Source organism: Odontomachus brunneus, unplaced genomic scaffold, assembly GCF_010583005.1.
Source record: "Odontomachus brunneus isolate Ranch 3 - 2012 unplaced genomic scaffold, Obru_v1 Obru_scaffold_007, whole genome shotgun sequence".
NCBI classification, from domain to species: domain Eukaryota; kingdom Metazoa; phylum Arthropoda; class Insecta; order Hymenoptera; family Formicidae; genus Odontomachus; species Odontomachus brunneus.
Genome location: NW_022639457.1, coordinates 960,147 through 982,468, shown reverse-complemented (window position 1 = coordinate 982,468; position 22,322 = coordinate 960,147). Strand labels below are relative to the sequence as shown.

At 41.0% G+C, this 22,322-nt stretch overlaps 2 protein-coding genes across 9 annotated transcripts in view; one reads left to right on the top strand and one right to left on the bottom strand.

Annotated features, from left to right (window-relative positions):
• Window positions 1-19,674, top strand: part of LOC116854073 (rho-related BTB domain-containing protein 1) — a 34,338-nt gene extending 14,664 nt beyond the window's left edge. For 5 of the 8 annotated variants that reach the window (XM_032835598.1, XM_032835599.1, XM_032835600.1 and 2 more), the window contains exons 2-15: window positions 1,088-1,458; window positions 2,174-2,277; window positions 2,347-2,544; window positions 3,843-4,050; window positions 4,651-4,893; window positions 4,971-5,056; window positions 5,553-5,679; window positions 6,703-6,837; window positions 7,312-7,335; window positions 8,089-8,242; window positions 8,968-9,098; window positions 9,689-9,931; window positions 10,078-10,226; window positions 11,411-11,669. In XM_032835598.1, the coding sequence (XP_032691489.1) occupies window positions 1,279-1,458; window positions 2,174-2,277; window positions 2,347-2,544; window positions 3,843-4,050; window positions 4,651-4,893; window positions 4,971-5,056; window positions 5,553-5,679; window positions 6,703-6,837; window positions 7,312-7,335; window positions 8,089-8,242; window positions 8,968-9,098; window positions 9,689-9,931; window positions 10,078-10,226; window positions 11,411-11,669 (2,241 nt within the window). In that variant the 5' untranslated portion in view covers window positions 1,088-1,278. Of the gene's footprint in view, window positions 1-1,087; window positions 1,459-2,173; window positions 2,278-2,346; window positions 2,545-3,842; window positions 4,051-4,650; window positions 4,914-4,970; window positions 5,057-5,552; window positions 5,680-6,702; window positions 6,838-7,311; window positions 7,336-8,088; window positions 8,243-8,967; window positions 9,099-9,688; window positions 9,932-10,077; window positions 10,227-11,410 lie in introns of those variants that run through there. The other 3 variants (XM_032835604.1, XM_032835605.1, XM_032835606.1) reach the window with 3 other exon arrangements.
• Window positions 1-19,717, bottom strand: part of LOC116854077 (venom allergen 3 homolog) — a 58,811-nt gene extending 39,094 nt beyond the window's left edge. Inside the window, exon 1 of the mRNA XM_032835615.1 lies at window positions 19,700-19,717. The gene's annotated coding sequence lies outside the window, so the exon portion shown is untranslated. The remainder of the gene's footprint in view (window positions 1-19,699) is intronic.
• Between the last annotated feature and the right edge of the window lie 2,605 nt (window positions 19,718-22,322).

The following is a 22,322-nucleotide window of genomic DNA, read 5'->3' as shown; positions in this document are numbered from 1 at the left end:
GGGGGGGGGGGCGGTGTTATATGTCGATCGTCCGTTCAGGGTTAAGGTGATGTTGAGGTTGAGGTTGCGAAGGTTCGCCTCTAAATATAGCGGACGCTTTCGTAGGGTCGAATCAATAGGCACGTTGCGTATATACATATGTGTATCCAGAATGCCTAAATTCGTCCCGAATTCTTTTAGGCTTAAAATATACCTGTGCTCGCACACACGTGCGCTCCTGAGTTGAAATCACACGATGCATGATCTCATGCCTCCTTACATGCATGCTGACCGGCAGTTCAGCCTGCTGCATAAATCGCTATCGCGCACTGGAAGATCTATGCAGCGAACTGAGTTGTCGATCAGCGTGCATTCGCGTAAGAAGACATGAAATCGTGCATTCGTGTGACTCCAACTCTACAGCACACGGCGACGCTCCTCTCGCGGATAAATGCATCGTGCGATCTTCGCGATCCGCCCAGTTGACGTTCCAGCCCGATGATGGATGGCGGCCACAATTGTGAATTATTTTCGGCACGAATATCCTTGCCCTCCCCATCTTGCTCATCTTCGATCGTGCCGGAATTGAGCAGGTCAAGCTCGATGGTGGCTTCTCTATTAGGACTTGCACATCACAGGACTGATCGAATATTGATATATGCATTTATGCGCTTGTTCTACGCAATCGATTCGATTCAAACTCTACATCCGAGTAATAATTACGATTTATTACATATCGGCGCAAGCAAGCTTGATTCCATGTCACACAGTTCTCATACATATCTGTCTTCAAAAACAGTCGATTCACCTATGTACCTGGTGTCTATGAGCCGCTAAATGATTCATGCAACAGACGAGACATAGAGCGGTACTTAAAGATACTTAAAGGCACAACATCGTATAACAAACAACCATCGAAAGTACCAGCGACGTATCTATGTCCACGTGTACTTCCGTGTACGCCGAGGCGGGGCGTCCGGTTTAAAACACCTCACCTCGTAGTCGTTGTCTATCCTCGCAGCGAAAAGCGCGATTCTTAACGTTCACGTCGGAGTACGTGACATGATCGAGAGCAGAAGAGACTGACGTTTTCGTCCGTTTCCGTTAGTTTTAGCGCACGCCCCATCGACGTCGACGAGCTTGTGGACGTCGCGTTCCAGTCCGAGGTCGGATGTGGTGCACGCACTCGGCGACTACGGAAACGACAGCGGCAGCATCTACGGATCCGGGGTTAACGACCCACCCGAGCGATCTGGCAGGTGAGAGGGCATATTGCATGAAAAGGGGAGACTGCCGGTGATGGACAATGAGCAACCGCACCAGGAACTGGTCAAGTGCGTGGTCGTGGGTGACACGGCAGTCGGAAAGACCAGACTGATCTGCGCCAGGGCCTGCAATAAGCACGTGTCACTGTCGCAGCTTCTGACCACTCACGTGCCCACAGTCTGGGCTATCGACCAGTATCGGATCTACAAGGATGTAAGTTCGCTCATGATCGACCACGGATTGTACTGTGAAAGCAAAACGAATCAGAACTGCGCGTTTCGTATCGATAAAGACTCCAAAAATATCATCTTATTTTTTGCGGAATCTTCTTACACACACTGAGAACAAAAATATCGGAAAATTCATTTGTGGGATATAAAGTTTATTTCGCAGTAATACACTTTATTTTACAGAAATAAACTTTATATCTCTCCTACAGATACGTTTTCGGATATTTCTTTTTTATATGTGGCCTCAAAAGAAAATTCTAGTAAAAATAAAAAAAATATTCCAACATCCAAGATAAAAAATTCTAGTTGCAAGATGTTATTTCCTGCAATCCTATATCCTAAACCGAAATCCTTACTCAAAGAGTGTTCCTCTTTTAACAAAAAGATATAATGTAGTGCTTAATTAAGAAATAATATTTTCCTTTTGATATTAGAGAATTCTTTTAAAGCCATATATGTAAGAGGATACTACTAAAAAGAGAAGATTATATTTTTTGGGTGTAGATGCGCGAACTATTCGACGAATTTGGAATGATTTGAAACTATAGAAACTGAAACAAATTTGAAATGACTTGAAATGAAAGGCTGAAGAGGTTTATCGAGAAAATCTATATGATAATTTTGTCATCTTATATATATATATATATATATATATATATATATATATATATATATATATATATATCATACTGTGTTAGGTCTTGGAACGATCCTGGGAGGTAGTAGACAACGTGAACGTATCGCTACGTCTCTGGGACACGTTTGGCGATCACGAGAAGGATCGACGTTTCGCGTACGGCAGGTAAGAGCGTCCTCGAGAGCAGGATTTCCTGCTGCTGCGAGTCGATACTAATCGGATGGATCTCGTCAGGTCCGACGTCGTTTTACTATGCTTCTCCATAACCAACCCCGTTTCCTTGCGGAACTGCAAGGCGATGTGGTATCCCGAGATAAGGAGGTTCTGCCCGCAAACACCAGTCCTACTAGTCGGATGCAAAAACGATCTGCGATACATGTATCGGGACGAGACTTATCTCAGCTATTTTCGCGACCGCAGTCCCTTTGTAAGGTAAGTCATTTGCCCGCGAGAGACAGATCGATCGAGAGGATTTGCCGACAATCCCCTCGATCAAACCCAATCTTACACAGAAGTGCAGCATCAATTTCAGCGTTTTTGCTGAGATTGGATGTGTGTCGCTATCCGATAGCCGATATTTGTGAATTACAGATCCTGATCCTTTAACAAAAACGACTATATGTGCCCATATTCCACTTGCTGTCAATTTGTCAGTCAATTATTTCTTTGCATTTGAGATCTTCCCGTTTACTTCATATGTAATACTTTATATATGTAATAGGGATAGCGTGATTTTACAACAGACTAAAGCCAATCATTCTAAAAAAATATTTTTCAAAAGTCTAGGCCAGTTTATTCTGATCGCCCGGTCTGTTCTCCCGGGTTACATAGACGAAATTCGGTTTTATATAAAGCCGATTTTTTAATTCTATATAAAACCATCCAGTCGCATCGATGCTCTCAACAGTGGCCAGTTTACTGAAGTGTGCCGAAGTATTGATTTCATGGGAGTCTTCGTAAGCTTCCCCGGACTTGCCGGAATTCTTCCCTAACGCGGCGAAAAAATATTCATTACACGATCAGCTTATGCGACATCGCGGCATATGAAATTTATGACGCAGCCCCGCGATCGATCCAAAAGCTTAAAATTTCTTACGAACGGGCGTATGATCGGGTCGAACCAAAATTAACCGGACCTTGACATACGGCGAGTCTACTGTTCTCCCGGGAGAGAGCCTGAAGATTCCTCGTGACTTTCAGAAAGCTCTCTTTTCGTATGCTCATCATCCGCCATCATATTGACGTCATCGTCCGCTTACAGTTTTATCTTTCTTCGTTTCGATTATCCTTGTTACTAATGATACATCCAGTGATAATGATGACACGCACTCAACTAGAAATGTAACCAGTCGGTCTGAATCCAAAGCTAGCAGCCAGCTAGTAGAGGCTAGATTAAGTTCTCTAATTCGTTACATTAGCTCGTTATGGCATTTTAAAATTAGGTAATAAAACTGAGAATACATTAACTTTATAAAAGATAAAGAATTGAACGCTATTTTACTAATCAGAGCAACTACTTATGGTTTTTCAACTCATAACTGTCATTTTGTGTGTTTAATCGTCAGCTAACTTACTTATCTAGCCACTAGAAGAAGTGAGCGTTACATTATTAGCTGGTAGTGATGTTAGATACAAATTTTCGATCTCGTGGCTAGACACCGACACCGAGATTCAGTTTCTACTATCCCACTAGTAATCGCCCGTTCGTTCGATCGTGCGATTGTTCTCAGGGCTACGAGGAAGAGCGATCTGGTGATGCCGGATCAGGCGCGAGCGGTGGCGCGAGAACTCGGCGTGTGCTATTACGAGACGAGCGTCTTCACTTATTACGGTGTAAATGAGGTGTTCGAGAACTCGATACGAGCCGCCTTGATCGCGCGTCGTCAACAGCGTTTCTGGATGACGAATCTGAAGAGGGTGCAGAGACCTCTCTTACAGGTAATACGAGTACGAATTTAAATGATTTCGCGGTAAAATCTTATCTGCCAAACGATGATGAATAGTTCTCGCGATTGTTCGTACATACGAGAGATTTAAGGTGGACTGATGTGATGTGTTACATAACAATGTTACCGTTACAAGTCACTTTTCTTCACAGACAACTTAGTAACAGTGTGACTTTTCGTCGAAGATAACGGTAACGCAATTACATTTTTTATGCAACGCTGACAAATATAACTATAACTTCTATCGTTAATTCGTAACATGTAGAATACATTTACATGGTATGAAACGGTAATTGTAAAAAAGAGTCTTCAAAATTTGATGAAGAAAGCAACAGACTTGCTATTGCTTGAATAATGGTAACGAGTTGTCTTTTCCAATGAGTAACGAGTTGCTTTTAAAAAGTAAAGTTTCCAACCCATACAAGACTTGCAATCAATCAAGAAGATCGATCTCTTTGATGGCGAACTTAATTAAAACTCGAATCATCTCTTTTTCTCTCTCTCTCTTTCGCCTTGAAGTAAATCGCGGCGATTGATGAGAGAAACCTCTACGACTTCTCGACTGTATCGAGACGGCAATTTTGTTTGGCAGGCGCCGTTCTGCCCGCCGAAACCAGTACCGCCGGAGGTATGTCTGGCCTCAAGCACCTACGAGGAGAACATGAAGACCCTGTGGACGAAGCCGGTCCATACGGACGTCACTCTAATTGCCGGCAATTGTACGTTTTCGGCTCATCGGTGCCTGCTCGCCGCGGCGTCGCCGGCGTTCCATCGGCTGTTCTCGATGGAACTCGCCCACGAGTTAACACCGCGCAGCTCCAGCGAGTCCAGCATGGTATATCCCAGCTCTATCAGGTTCGGAGGTAGTAGCAGGATAACACAATAACACATGTTTCCCTTATTCTCGTCAAGGTGAGCACTTTCGGCGAGGCCACCGTCGGTGACTTCAACGACGATACCGAGTGCCTAATTCGTATCGATCAAAGCAAACCCGCAAAGTGAGTTCTGCCACGTATGTTTTACATCTGCGTAAGTTAACTCTTTATTCGGCGAGCCACGGCAAACGTATATATGGCGGGACAATTGCATTATCTTTTGTGATCGTATAACCAAGGTGTCGGAACTAACGCATGAACGGCTGCGGTTGGGTTGAAGGAAGTGTGATAGGAAGTGTGAACTCTCGCTTGATAATTAACATCACTAACAGACACGCATACACGCAATTAAAAGTGCTCCAGCTCACTATGTGGTCTACGTGCTTGCTAGCTATTGCTGTTGCTTGCGCGACGGTTGCCAAATAAAGAGTTAAAACGCCAGCGCCCCTTTAGCATTTTTCTCTTGCACGGTTTTCGTTCGATCTCGGCACAATCTACTTACGTAGCGACAGAACTGAGTTTGTGATCTATACTATAATCACGAGACGTTTGTATGTATTATCGGCCGCGGCGAGAGCCGCGATTAGCGTCCGGCACAAATGAATCGTGTACGTTGCAGAGTTTGGGAACAACTTAAGCGACGATCGAGTTTCCAAGTACTGCCGACGATGGATAATCAGAGAAAGATTAACGGCGCGACGAGGGAGCTGAATCATCCTGCCTTCCAAAATATTCGTACATGTCTGGTGAGTCACTAAATCACGCGATAGTCGCGGATAGTCGCGGACAGCAGTCTCTAAGTTTCTTTGAGCGAAAATCCACTCGAAAAGCAGCGTCACAGCCAAACTCGAGTTCGAGTAAACTTATATAGAGTGAATTTGAAGACTGCATTCGGCGAAAAAAGCAACTCAACGAGCGCTTAACGATTATTATCTGTGACTGGAGCATTCTTTTAGATTCTTTATAAACCCATGAGTATTTACCAATCAGGAGCGATAATTACCGAGCGCTCCATGAACCGCTCTTTCCGCTGAGTAGTTAAATATGAAATAAAATTAAAGTAAATTGAAACTAAAGTTACAAAATTATATGTTTTAAATTATCGAGCAAATATTTTCATGCAAAATTGAAAAACCTCATATGCTCTAAAGCCCATTAAAATTCATTATAAAGTTCATAGACACATTATATTTGTAAGCATTTATATAGAATGACTGTTGGTTATTCGAGAAATTGCCGATTTGTATGATGTACGAATATTTATAATGTAGTGTGCTTAATCGAAAATTTCTAATGCTACTATGTTAGGAAATGAGACAGTATTAATGGAATCTTGTTTATTCTCTATCGTTGTAGGAACAAATTCACTCGAATCAATTAAAATTCATACGCATTAGGTATATGTCTGTTCTAAGTTTGAATTAAACATTCACTCTTATAAATCCGAGTGGAGATATTTTCACTATTGCTCTGAGCGAGTGTTCACTCGTTTTGAGTGAGTTTTTACTTTGGGAAGCTTAGACCCGTATTAATAATACTAGAAATTTCCCTCACGCGAGATATTCAAGTCTGAATGTTCACATTACATCATAATCCTTCGATATTCGTGACGTTATTTCATTTGTAATTATAATTCAGCTGAAAAACTTGCTTCTAACTTCAAATTCAGATCTGAATTGAAGTAAGTTTCAAATAATAATTATTAATACGGGCCTTAGAGAATGGTTTCACGTCATCTGAACTAATCATCGAATCCAAACCCTTCGCAGACTGAGAACGCGAACGGAATGCAGCAGCCCACAACGGTGGTCACGCTGTCCAAGCTGATCACGCCGCAGGCGATGCAGCAGTGTTTGCAATTCATTTACACGGAAAGCTTGGATAAACGGTATCACGATCTACAAGTACGTTGGATCGGTAGAAAATTTCGTAAGAGGCGTATGTTCGGAGAACGTTTAAGGAGATCCGGCCCCCCTCCCCTTTTTATGGGATTAAACTGCAGAAGACACGCACATGTAAAAGTGAGAGTAAGCGAGGCAGTATCCCGAATGAATCGAACGATGAAGAGCGATCTAGTAAGCTTACGATCTTGTAGGCTTGCGGTACGTGTGAGACTCAATCGAACAAGTTTCTACTCTTCTGAGTTGAGACGCCTTTGCGTTTTGCGCGGCCTCTTATTCGTATCAATTATCATATTGTCAGTATATTAATTAGCGACACGTATATGAAGTTTCCTCGTAACGATAATTATATCGAGCGCCAAAGTAGAGATCGCGATCGGTTTATCGAGGTCCCCGAGAGCGTATCGCGTCTGCGGCGCACTAAAATCGCAAGTGTTGCAAAAATATACAGTAACTAACGCGGATCTATTCTTTCAGACAGCTCCTATCGGGCTTCTACTGGTTAGTACAAAAGCGAAATGCGTTTTGAAAACTTGGCAGTCGCATTAATACATACGTATACACGTTAACATGCGCACGCACGCACGCACATAGTAGCCTCATCCAGCGCTGATCTTTACCCGACTTGAAAGATTCAATTGCGAGATCATATCATCATATACGAGCATGCGCCTTTCCAATTACGCGACTCGCGTATCGATTTTTTCTTTTTATAAAAACTTATGACGCATTACCGAGCACTGATCTGCTTTTCGTTCGCCGACGAAATAGATCAAACCAAACGGAATCACGAAATGAATGAAAGTTACATTAACGTATGAAAATTACGTTATCGGCCGAAATTGTGCCGACGCGGCTTGAAGGCGTTCGATCGTCGCGTTTTCGGGAGAATGTTATTTCCAATGACGAGACGATGTCGCACGTCGATCTTCGGTCTCGCCAATAGGCCATGCTCGTTAAGCTTATAGTTCGTGAATCATCGCTATCGTAGCATCGTCTTCGACATCATCGAACAGGGGGATTTCTCCAAGAGACGGATCGGCTAATTCTTGGGTCGGCCGATCGCGGGTCTGCATGAATACGCTTCCAAATCGTTCTCATCGACATTCTAGAATCACTGCCTAGCGCGAGATAGGATCTCTAGCGAACCGGAAGCAATTAGATCTCGTGTCGTTTTCCTATCGTCGATCATTTCTGCGTTGATGGTGATCGTGATGGCGCACGGCGTGATTCCCCGATCGCTCTTGTCTGCAGGAGATCAGACAAGCGGCCGAGTTCCTCGAGCTACCGCAATTACTCATGGTGCTCGGTAGCATACAGACGCGGGAGCAGTTTGTCAATAGCGATCTCAATAAACGGTACAAGCAAGTGGTTAGACAACGATTAGAAGACATCTGCTTGGAGCAAGGTGGGCATCGACTGTCGTTAAGACTGTCTGCCTCAAGTCGCAGCCGTATATTGAATGAATTAAAAGAAAAAATTTTTTCTCTCAACAAATTTTATGGTCAGTTTCAGTGCCAAAAAGATTGATCTAGCGTCAATCTTTTTGTTGTTTGAACAAAAAAATACTAGTAACGATATGCATGTGAAGTTATCATTGACAACACTACAACGTTCACTACAAAAATTCTCTAGTTGTGATTATTTCATCATATGGTCACACAACACAACACAGCACAACACCCATATACACATACGTGTTGAATGAATTGAGAGAAAAAAATTGTTAATCTCACTGCAAATTTTATAGTAATTTATAGTAATTTTATAGTAATTTTCGGCGCCAACTTATATCTCTTTGTTCTAACAAAAAAATACTAATAGCAATATGCATGTGAAATTATCGTTGACAACACTGTAGCAACGTTTACTATAAAAATTCTTTGGTTCGAATTATTTCAACATGCAATTATAGTCACAGTTACCAAAGACTTTTTGCTACACTGAGATGGATATATATATATATTTTTTTTTCTGGACGTGTAACGCAAAGAGAAATAGTTCACCTGAGCCTTTGTTTTTGATCTGACGATTCGATACGGTTGTGATGTTGGAAGCAGGAGCCTTAATCGCGTGAAAAAGGACAAAATAATATTAGGGTAAGCTCTCGATCGTACATATAATGTGCTTTAGGTCTTTTCGCCGATGTGATGTTCGAGTTGGACGACGGCAGCGTACCGGCCCACAAAGCGATTCTCACTGCCCGATGCGACGTGATGAAAGCCATGTTCTCTGGCGATTTTCGCGAAAGCAGCGCAAAAGTCGTAAGTGTACTTTGCGTAATCTACGCTATAAAAAAGTTCAGTGGAGATGACTCGAATCGAATTGAATAATCTCAACTTCAGGATTGTATGTGGCAGATTGTTCTCAGCAAAATGTGTTTTTCATCTTTTTTATTTATGTAAAATAAGCTGTAAGTTCAATGAAGGAATTATGAGACCGATATGACATGTTACTAATCGTATTTATCGCTTGATTTACTCAACTTCTTAATTAGAGACAGAATTATCGTATTATGCAATTTAAGTTTTAAAAACAACTAAGTTTCGTTAATATCTTCTACTGTCGAAAATTCTTTAATTCAAATTCCCACGTCATATTGTAAATCCGACTCGATTTTTACTTAGTTTCACTCGATTGTAATTTATGCGATAAAATTTGAGCAACTCGGAGACCAAGCTCTTTTTATCCGAGATTTTTCTTCGTCCGTGTTTGTATATATGTAGCAGAGGCTTGATTCTAACAATTTACAAACTATTTACATCGATACACCAATCGCATCAATTATATTACGACGGTTCTATCGATTGTGATGAATTAATGAGGACGTGTTTCGCGATTGTCCCGACGACAGATAGTCTTTCCTGGAGTGCGGGAGTATACATTCCACAAGTTGCTCTGCTACCTTTACACGGATGAGGTGCCGGCGATCTCCTCGGCCAGATGCCTGAATCTACTGGAGCTAGCCAACAGACTCTGCCTTCCACGATTGGTGAATCTAGTCGAGAGCAGAGTGATCGAGGATCTCGATCGCCTGTCGCAGAACGAGGGGAACGAAGCCGTTGAAAACTGCCTGAGGCTGTTGGAGCCGTGCAAGGTTGGTGTTTCGTATTTTCCTTAATCGAACGTACGAAAAAACAAACGAACGAACGATCGATCGATCCGTTTCGCTTCACACGGATTAAAGACGCGCAATAACGTAGCGGTGGCGATGCCCGTTTAACGCTTAGCTACGACTTGCAGCTGCATAATGCCGATCAGTTGGCCGACTGGTGCATGAATCATCTCTGCGTTAACTATAATAAGCTGTGCAAAATGTCGCCTCGCAGCGTACGGCTACTTCATCCGGAGAATCAGGAGTATCTGAACGAGCATCGATGGCCGCCGGTCTGGTATGTAGAAACGTCAAACACATTTCTATATCTTTTCGTTTGAATTATTTCGACCGCGGTGTGCACATAGCACGACTCTTACTTAAGTTGATTATTACCATGGCGGTAAAAACATTTGCCAAAATATGGAGATTATTGGACAGAGTACGTAGAGAGATTGGGAGTGCAGAAATTATTGCATATCTGAATTTAAAAAATCTTTCGATCTACAGGCTGACAATTGAAACCTTGGTCTCTCGTCTCGCGGCCATTTTGACTTATGACGTCAAAAGAGCGAGAGAATACACGCGTTAAATATTTTTGCAAAATACATTCAGATATCTAATTAAATCAATTAAAATATAGATATCGATATAGGTATCGATTAAATCGATAAAATCGATTAAAATGATATTTGCGATCAATCGAGCGAACGCACAAAATAATCTGAACATTTTCTCTTTGTTCAAACAATAAATAATCGTAAAATTAATATGACACCTTCCTCTTTAATCTCATCTTTCCTTATGATTTCGTCACGTTAATTTTACGATTATTTACTGATTGTTTGTACAAAAGGAAAGTATTAGGATTGCATATTCGCTATCTGCTTGATCGATTGCAAGTATCATTTTATAGATACATCTATTTATTTCAACGTGTTTTGCAAGAATTTTTAGCGTGTATTTTCTCGCTTCATCAATCAAGAGTTCTACGGCGAGGAGACAAGAGTTTTTACCAGTTTGTCAGTCACTTTTCCACCTAATAATTTACCTTTAAATTAATATTCAACTTATCTCATTTATATATAATTTATAATATATAATATATTTATATATTTATATATTTATATATTTATATATTTATATATTTATAATATATAATTTATATATAACGCGAACTCTCTGCATAATTCTCACTGCTATGACCTCGCATCGTCTTTTAACATGCTCACTATACTACGGTTTGTTCAGAGAACTCTCCACAGTCCATCTCGTATTTTTTTCTTTCTTTTACGTAATTGTATAAAACAGACTTGTTTTAATAATATGGATAATAGAAGGACAATTTTTGCCGTCACACATATATAATATTGATAGTGAACGTGTTAAATTAAGTCGACAGAGTCGAATTGGCGATCGTATCTTTAGCCACCGCTGCCGACCACTGTTCAGCTTGAAATATCAGCGCGGTCTGTTCGACAGGTACTTGAAGGACTACGATTATTACCAGAAGTGTCTAGCGGAGCAGGACCGCGAGAACAAGCCGACGTTGAAGCGAAATCGTAATCAGTCCGGCTGCCTCTGCTTTTCGGGTTCGAGCAAAACCAGACGGGAAGGCAACAATGGTGGAAACGGCGGCGGCGGCGGTGGCGGCGGTACGACGTCGACGACATCGAACGAGACGCCCGCGGATCGGCCGCTCTTCGACGCCTCCACCGAATCCGGCGAGCAGGCCGTATGACAGGAGCCAAGCGGCCTCAGCCGCTCCGTCAGATTCATCCTGATTCTACCTGTGCTCATGGTCTTCATATGCACTATTTTTACCATTTTGATACTGCTACAGATTTATACTTAAGCGACTGCAAAGACACCCCGACGAGACTATATGTGCGTACATCTAACACACGTAAGTACACGTAAACAAAAATACACAAACAAATAGACACATACACAACACACACATATAAATATACACATTTACGCGAAATATACGTGATGCCGATGATTATCATGCCACGAGAACCGACCCAGGGCCAGCCAGGGCCCTGCATTCGATTTTAGCCCTTCGAGGTTCTTTCGAGTTCTACTCCCTTGTCTCGCGCGCGCGCGCGATTAATTTTTTAACGGAGCCATTCTCCGCGTGCCATGTGCATTTTTAAGAGCGCGACAATGTCGACGACGACGACGACTCGGATTCTCGCGAGTGTCCGGGTAAATTTTTCTACGTGTACTTGCGAATCTCGCGACAGCTCACACTTTTATCTTCGGCGCGAGAAGATTGTATATCTCGAGGGGAGACTTTGTATTTTCTACGCGTGTTGATTCTTCGAGGCGTGTACACTCAGAGACAAGATTGCGCGGAGACTGATGCGAATAAGGGCCGAAGTCATTTTTCTTCCTTTATATTCGTGTTTCTCTTCGTAGATATGACGAGCGTTGCAATAACGACCGTTTTACGATCAAGTGTGTCTCTCAACATCTTGAAATACTAATAATTTACAAAATGCGAACAAGTAGAACTAGAGGCTACGTAATATCTTCTCTTTTTCATTGTACATCGGAGAATTGCGATTAAAATTATCTTCTTATTCAATTAAGTGATGGAGATATTCTTCCCGTAAAAAGTGAAACACCATATCAGAATTAAACAAAGAACACGAAGACTTGGCTAGTAGTTCGAGCAAACCAACAAATGACAAAGCTATCGAAACATCCTGTACACTGATAAACCGATGAACGAGCATGGTCACCAACATATTTCCCGTGGCTAAAAGGCAGGATCATCGAGGAAACGTAGAAATCGTAACCTCAGACTCCGCTCATCGTTGTCCCTGATTGTACGTTCCCTGTGAGAACTCAATGATTTTAAAGCGCCGCGACTTTCGCGATGACACACGTCCGCGAACAGCGCAACGCGCTTTAGTCCCGCTAAAATCGTCGCCGCCTTCGTCGATGCGCGGGAGTCCCGATGAATTCGGTATTCACCGAAAGCGCCGGTGTACAAAGGTAGGAAGTGAAGAGGAGCACGGTGCTAATAATATTGTCGTCCTGTCATCGATGCGTGTTTAGACTGAAGAAACTGAGCAATAGCTTTAGTTCGTAGCGCAGCTAATAAGCGATATCGTGAGATGCAGCGTATCAGCCTGCCAACAAGTCGACCACCTCTCTCTCATTTCGGTTAGTCCGTTAATTCTACCGATGGACAGGGAGTTGTCGAGCGAGTCTCACACGGCCGGCGGTCAAATGGCAATCGGCCAAATTGTTGTCCCGTTGCACCGTTCGCTTCAGAACGAGAGCAAGATGCGATCGGCTTCTCAGAAGGTTAGATCGATCTTGCGTTACTTTACCGTATAGCGGTGTTGGGCGTTCGCGCGATGTATTTTAGATGAACGACACGGTTATCGACCACTTGACGAATATTTGTGTTGCCGATCGAATCGGTAAGAATCCTCGATCGATTGTACACAATTGTCAAATTTAACTGTAATTAAACGCGACACGCGTTTGACACGCGAAGGAACTACCATTTTGTTTTCATGAATTTTCGCATAATAAATGTAGAACCCGAAAAGCAGAGACTGATTGCGAGAGAAACTTGTGAATCGTTATTGAAAGGTTAAGTCGCGATCTTACATTGAGTGAAGCGATTGACCGTTACTGAAGATCTAATCACACGAGAAAATCCATCGCGTTTTACACACAGGGAGAACTGAAACAGGTTGGCACACTTTTCGGCGTTAGAATATCGGCATCAGAATTTTTCAGACAATTAATCGTGATTTTTTATTATAAAAAGGCGATAGGGACAATCTTCCTCCTATATCTTTATGCCAAAAACGATTCTATAAACCGTACACTGAAAGAAAGAAATGATTGGTCTAACTAAATCTATAGTCATTTTTGGTCCCAACCATACTTTGGTTGTTCTAATACAAAAATAATACTAGCGGATACGCGTAAAATTACTATCACTAATATTATAATAGAATTTAATAAAAAAAATAGCTTTTTTCATCATAATTTATAATAATCACTTCTCTGTGTGATTATAATTGCAAATACCAAATACTTTCTTCCCAGTGTATGCTTTTTTTCTTGCAATAATCAAGACACTATATCGCGGCCAACCTACTTTTTCCTACAGAGAAAAAGAAAAACGAAACACGCTGTCAATTCGTAGGCAAGATTAACGGAAACGCACAAAGTAAGAGAATTCGCAAATGCAAGTGGTCAATGATCGCGTAGTGGTGAGTAACTATTAAGAGCTTTACTCCACAAGTAGAGTACTAAAACTATCATCTTATACGTAAACGCGACTAAACTGACGCGTAAAGTACAGATTGTTTCTCACCTGAGCGCCCGAGAGGTACTCCGTGAAGTCGTCCGGAAGACGTCTGCGAAATTTAGACGTCGATCGAATGTCTCTCGGACGTATCTCCTCGGACATTCGTCTTAGAGGCTGGTCCGAGCGATAGCGCCTAACTACATATAAAGTGATAGTTGAAACATTCTACGCCGTGATTGTCGTCGTTTACTCAAAGACGCCCAAGACTGGTACGTAGTCGTTGCGAAGACACGACGTGTAAATATCGTGTAAATTCGTGCGAGAATTTGTACTCTTTACGAAGAAGAATATGCGGCGTTTTCTTTCCGCCTCCCCTTCGATCAATCCGTACAATCAGCGATAAACGGAATTTTACCGTTTCCCTTTTTCTTCGTCTTTTTACTTTTTTTTTGTTGTTTCCTTTTTTCCTACGCGAGAATTTCTCGCATCTTCAACGAGATTTCACAGAGGCGACCTACAATCGCGATAATTGTTCGTTTTCTCGCGGAAGGGAGGGAACTGATCAGCGCTAAATCACGGCGGCCGCGTCAACATATCGATTTATGATAATAAGTTACCGCTTCGATGACATTGCCATCGTCACTGTCACCGCGGCAGTAACGAGATCTATCATAGATAGTGAGAGAAGGAGAGACGATTACGTTTGTAACGGATGTAATGTACCTAGGAAATTAGGACCTAGATAAGGCAAAGCTTCCTATTTTTTTCGTTCACGAAGACACCGTCGCGTTTCGACCGGGATGCGAATACTATATTCTGTTACAGAGATTTTCACAGCGATATTACGTCGGCTTGGACTTTCCCGTTGAATTGTAACGTAACGTGTAACCCATAAGTCCTCTGTGAAGTTGTTGATTACTTACGATACCTCGGAAACTCGGAGATTTCGTCGCGCGAAATCTTCGCAACTTCGTAAGTGTGTCGGACGGTTTTTGCAACAAGACAGAGAAACGTAGCCTCGCGTTACACGGCTCGGTTGTAAGCGCACACACAGACACGAACACACACACACGACACACACACACACATACACACACAATTGGACTAGCGTAATATTGATAATTACTAATAACGATATTACCAATAGTGATAACATGTAATCATTAAGCTAATCGGTGTTAAGATATTATCATTGATAATTTGATACTTGTTAGTTGCGATCGTTCGCATAATCATCCTCGCATATATTATACTTCCCGATCAATTCATTCATATCCGCGATTATGGAACAATAGAGAAAGAGGGATAGATAGATTAAAATTTGTACTACAGAGACGAGAGAGAGAAAGAGAGAGATAGCGAGATAGTACGAGGTGCGTATTAGGAATTAGAAGTTTATAAACGGGACGAAGAATGAACGAGAGTGAGAAGGAGGATAGATAGTACGATTTGCACGTTGTATATCGCGCGAATGCAGAAATTACGAAAAAACAAAAAAGAACTGAAGAAAACATGATGAATTTTTTTTCTCAAAATCGAGACGTATCAAGGTGAGTTTCTTTCTCTCTCTGCCTGCCCTTCGAAATTAATTTCGATTCGTCTGCGTTTTATTTTTCTTCCTTTCTTTCTTTGTTCTTTACGCGATTTTACGCCGCGACGAACATTTGTAACCGACATACGCATTCGCAACAATTCGCGCTACTGCCCTATCTATAGCGAAATTATGTTTAAGCGAGAGAGGAGACGCGCGAGGAGAGAAAACATGGATTCGACGTAACTGGACGCGCACGTGTGTGCGTGTCTGTTGCGACGAGGATGATGAGAATAACGTCCCACTTGTACGCTACGTCAATTTCGATGTCAATGTTGCCCTTCGTCGCTCGTGTATATAATGTATCTTAGCCGTAAGTGTATATTTTATACTGACAAATTCATAGAGTTATAAGCGCGCGCGCGTGCTCGGGTCACCGCGTACCGATAACGACGATCGACAAACAGCAAAGAAGATTTTTACACGCGGTGTTCTCTCGCGTTTTGCGTCCTCGGGGATGAGCGAGGGAGGAGAGTAGGGAGTGAAAATAAAAGAAGAATAAGACGGAAGAAAAGAAAAATGGTTTCTCACCGCGGAACGATTGTCACCTCGACGTTATCGAAGCGATACGAGAGACACCAGATAAGATAATACAATTCGTCGTCCGACGTCTCGCAAAACACAATTAGTTTATTAGCTTATCTCAATTGTGTTCTTTTGATCAGTTCTCCTGCCACTGATACCGCTTTGACGACGCCTTGGAGTCATCTCAATGCGACGATTGTGAACGAGATAAGACGGACGCTTTTAGATACTACAGGCATATAAGTGGCATTTTGAAAAATGTCATATAGTCTATTTGTGTAACGTAACGTGGTCCGGCCGCGCATTGCTTATCTGAGAAATGACGGTGGGTCGAGTCTTTTCAAGTTACGCGCGAGTGAGAATCTCGATTTGCAATTTAATGCGAGCGTCGCGCTCAAGATTTTTATTTTTCAACTCAAGCCAATCTCGAAGCAGACGACTCGACGAAAGTTATCCCGTGCGGGATGGTCGACAAGCGCGGAATTTTATGGGACTCTAGAGATAAAATAGAACAGAGTGGAAAGATCACACATTTCAGTAGGATCGCACCGATCAAAATTATTTCATCTCGCCGAGATCGTCAACTAGGGGTGATGCTCGACGAAAACAGAGCGTCAATCATAAATCTTTTTCTCTAGCGTGAAATCGTGAAAAGTCTAAATTGGAAAATATATCGGAATGTTCATTTTTCACGAGTTTACATTAGAGGCAAAGATTCATGATTGCCTCCAAACGCTGCAAAATTATTCATCTTTCACGATTTCATACAATCAATTGATTAAAGGTAGCAACACTTCTCCTCGATAAGAGTTTCATATCCCATATCCAATAAGAGAATGTTTTTTTAGTAATTGTTAAGAGATATGTTTCCTATTGGATATGGAATGGAATATCCAATTCCTATTGGATATTGGATGTGAAATTTATTCAAGAAAAATTTTGCTACACTTAGTCAATTGTATCAGGAAAAAAAATTACATTATTAAAATCGCATGAAAAGATCCATAATTGATGTCCAGATCTCGCGGGATTATAAAAATCCTCGATTACTTTCATATAGCATCTATTGCTTTCCGCTCTTGATCCAGGTAGAACAAAAATCATGATTACCTCAAAATGACGAGAAAATGATCGAATCGTGATGAAAAAGTGAGTTTTCCTTGTCATTTTTGGTCAGTTGGGTGTTTACACGTAATTTATGATATTCTATGTTTACGTGTAGATAATGTAAACTATATATTAGATGTCATCTATATAGACAATGAGTAATTTATGAATGTCATTCAAAGAGCGTTCGCTCAAAAATTGATTAAGAAAAGTTTATATTTTCGTTTGATTTTGTTAGAATCTTGATATATATTTATAAACGTTCTTTTCTAAATAACATAGAAAATCCACAAAATTTTTTGATTATATTCTTATCTTCAAAGTTAAATCTACTAATCTAACATGTAATGAAAATTTTATGTAACTGGTTATTTTTTTAAATCACGTTACACGTTTATAATTAATACCTAAAACAGATACGGTCACTATCTCATAGTGTGTTACTCTTTTTTATATGTTATATAATATAATTTACAATATTCTATGTAGTTTACATGGTCTACACGGAAAGAAACGCGTATATATCGCGTAGACGATACGTGAACAATCAACGTAGACGTAATCTTGAAATCTACGGCACAACCGTGATTTTCTGTTCTACCTGAGTAGAACCTGGGGCGGTACGTTTGTCTGATTGCGGTAAATTATTGATATCTATTATATCTTGGACTTATTATACACCCGCGACTGCAGTCAGTTCGCGAATTTCACAGATCGCGAAATTCTGCGATCACACAACGGTCACACCCGCTACTTTTGCATCCCCGATCGATCGGCACAAGTCTAAAGATGAGCCAAGGTCTTTTGTGCCCTCGCCGCGACCATTTTGATTAATGACATCAGAAAAGAGAGAAAACGTATGCCCAAAATTCTTGTCGAAATAAAAGATTATAGCCATAAAATCACACTTATGATTGATTGAGCATATGTTTGCAAAATATTTCGGAAACTTCTTTTATTCTAATAAGGCCGTTTGCTTCGACTTCTTGGTAAGTAAACTGATGATTAAGGACCGATTATTTAAACTTCTTGGTAAGTTACCTGACAGTTAAATTATGTATCTGTCTCTATCCAATTTAAAAAAAAAAAACTAAGGCAAACATATGATTTAACTGTCAGATAACTTATCAAGAAGTTGGAACAATTCCCTCAATCATATATCTGTCCTCTATATCTGTCTTTGTTTTTGCTTCGACTTAGACAAAGACATACATATGATTTAGCTATCAATTAACTTACCAAGAAGTTGGAATAACCGGCCCATAATAAATAAAAGGTCGTAAAACTAAAGTCTCAGAGACAACACAACTTACTAAAAGGTGTCTTCAAAACGTCCAAAAGACATTCCATTTCTTTTAGACGTCTTTCGGATATTTTTAAAACATCTTTTAGGAACTTGTGCTGTCGAAGGTGACAAAATCATGAGAAAATGTAGGCTGAAAGGAAAAGTTGCATATCATATTAATTTTACGGTTATTCGTTGATTGTTAGAACAAAAGGAAAATTTTCGAGATATTTGACAAATGTGCTCAATCGAACCCAAGGGTTACTTTACAGACATATTTCTTTTAGTTCAACGTATTTCGTGAGAATTTTGGGCATGCGTCCTCTCGTATCAATTCTGACGATATCAATCGAGGATTTCAAGGCGAAGGATCAGGAGCCTTGATAAAAGAAGCACGCGTTGTTTGTCTTTCTTTTTCTTTCTTTCATAGCTATCGTTGTAACAAAAGAAAACCAATAATGCTAGTAGCTAGTAGCTCTTAAATGACTTATTCTGTGACAGCGTATGAGAGAGAGAAAGAGAGATTTAAGTCCAACGATATCCTGAGGAAAACGTATGCGGAACGCGAGACGGAAGCGCGGAGAAGAACGTAGTTTGAAAAAGGATCGGCCGACAATCCACAGTTGTAATTTCGCACTATCCCGATCGATCGAACCGACCACGACAATTACCGGCGTTTTTCGGCTCAGTCTAGTGCGTACGGATGCGAATCGTCGTTCCACGCTCATCTATCTCAAAGGGTGATAATAGTCTTCACGATATAACGTATATAATTATATGTACATACATATACGTGTATGTATGTATGTATGATAACACGCACTATTTTTGCGTACCGACGTGATAAAAAAAATACCTAGCGGATATGACTGTGTTATTTGTACGAGTAATCTCATTCGAGGCACAGGATGTCCTACCGCATCGTTCATGAATAAATAGATTTCTTTACGATATATCTGACGTTTGAAAATGTCTTACCTTAGACTCCTAATAATCTTCGCGTACCGATCACACGTCGATTAGCCTCTCCAAGCTTTCCCGTTACGGCACGGTTGACGAAAAACTATCAGTAATGCGTCATCGTGTACTTACTTCAAGTTACTTCAAGTACTTACACTTCGTGTAATTACTTCAAAAATAAAAATTTACTTGATAACAGTTTGCATATAATTCATTGGTTGATGACAACTTTGCATATATTTTCTCCTTGATTATATTCGCTCGTTTACTTTGTTTATATGCACAATTTTTATTGCCACAACGTTCTTTATTCGGCAAGCCTTTCGATATTTGTATTGCTAAAGATTTATGACAAAAGTACTGGTTCAAAGTTTGTAGTTACCTTGGAAAATGCGAGCATTATATGTTAATTATTGTTCCAACTATTTTACCTTGTTAAATGCGTTAATATTAAAGATAAAACAGATTTATATCGAGAACGTTCCTTCGCGTGAATTTTCACGATTACCGTTATTGAGATAGTCGAAAAATTTGCTTCAGCTATTCGATAGATGGCGTCATACATTTAACCGATTGTGGCGACATTAGCCGTACAGTTGTCCAACTACCGACTTTGGACTACGTCCAACGGTGTTTAAGTTGGTGGCACATAGGCTGTGTTCCGATATTTACTGTCAGTATTGAAAATCTATAGTATACGTAATGCGTAGTATGCGTTCGGAAACACACACTGTGTGCCCACTACTAGACGATAGCCGTTAGAATAAGCGAAATACAAGAGTGAGATAAAAAGAGAGGGAGAGTACTCGAGTAACGTTTCCGAACGCAGCCTAACATGAATTATAGATTTTCAATATTGGCAGTGAATATCGGAACAGAGCCATAGAAAAACATAAGCAGTAAGACGTAAGCAGTAAACAAATTGACCAATCACAGTCATTGATTCTTCTTACGATTCAAGAATCAACGACTGTGATTGGTCAATTTGCTTAAGTTTTTCTGTGTGCCACGGCCCTTAATGACAGACTAATGGCTTCTGCACACAGGACGCGGTAATGCTTGCTGCGCGGCGGAAGTTCACGCGACAGTCAATCAATATGTTGTTTTTCCGTAAGAGCTAGAAGGTTATTACGGAAAGCAGCATATTGATTGGCTGTCGCGCTAACTTCTGCCGCGCGGCAAGCATTACCGCGTCCTGTGTGCAGGAGCCATAAGAGTGCCATTACATGAAGCGCGGAAACGCGGAAGACAAATCTTACTAGATTTCCGCGTTCCGCGAATTTAATCATTTCTTTCCGTACGTTGAAAAAGCGGAAAAGCGGAAGACCCAAAACTTTTCTCTATTGTTTTTTCATCCAAGGTACCAGCCTTTTTTGGAATTTAAGGTATAAATTCCAAAAAAATATCAGGTCTTAACGTGTTTGAACACGTCTTAATGTAACGGCGGTTAGGTTGAACAACTTGTGACAACTTGTGACAATGGATTTTTCCGCGCTTGTTCCGCGACTTTATTTCTCTTTGTCTTAAGGTGCCAATACATGGGAGAGTTCCAGCGTCGAGCGTTAAAGCGTTAGCCAATCAACGTATCAGGTCCTAGAAGTATACTTGTAGTTCTTGCGGAAAGTGGCACGTTAATTGGCTACCGTTTTAACGCCGATGCTTGATGCTCCCATGTAAAGGTATCTTTACATGGAGCACAATATGCGCGGAAAGCGAAACGGTTTGGTGACAAATAAATATATGTATTTATTTTTTAAAATTATATTAACTTAATTTACTGCAATTTTTACCAATATGTTTATCTTTTCAGCTTGATCTGTTGAATACAAGCATTTTAATTAATAAATACCGTTAAAAATTAATATTTTATAATTCCCCATACCACTTTTCCACTCAAAATAATTAATCATGTAATTGCCTTATATTAGGGTACGTTCAGATTCCCTACCCGGGTGCACTCTAATACTAGAAGTGCTATAGTATATGTAACATATACTATAGTGTTTCTAGTAATAGAGTGCACCCGGGTAGGGAATCTGAACGCATCCTAATATAAGGCAATTGTTACGTCCCGGCGGGTTGCGGCCACGCTGCCGTGAAGAATAGCGCTCGAACCCTAGCACGGGATCAGATCGCAATTTTTCGGGCTAAACGAATCGTGTGATTCTACCCGGGGATCCGTGCGATCAAGGGCAATTACGATGGATTTCGCGCAAGACGCATAGTATAACCACCGTAGTAACCTTACGGTGGATTGGACAGTCGCAGGCTTTAATCGTAGTTTCGCGCGTATAGAAATAATGTAGATAATAACTTACCAATCGTCCACCGTGCGGTTGCTCTCTGTACCCCTCTCGTGATGGCGCTCTCGTGGCTTACATGGATCGGCACCTCCTGGATCTCTAGGTGCTGCCGACTCTGGGAAACCTCGTTCTGGATCGCGCGGCGGCGAGTTCGAATATTCGAATCACTTGTAATTGACCGATGGGCACTAGGGAGGAACACCGCACGTCGCGGTTTCGCTTAGGCGTAGGAGGAAATGTGCCGTGTAAGGATGTTCGAATGGGAGGGAGTAGAAATAGAATTACTACAGATAATATATATATATATATATATATATATATATATATATATATATATA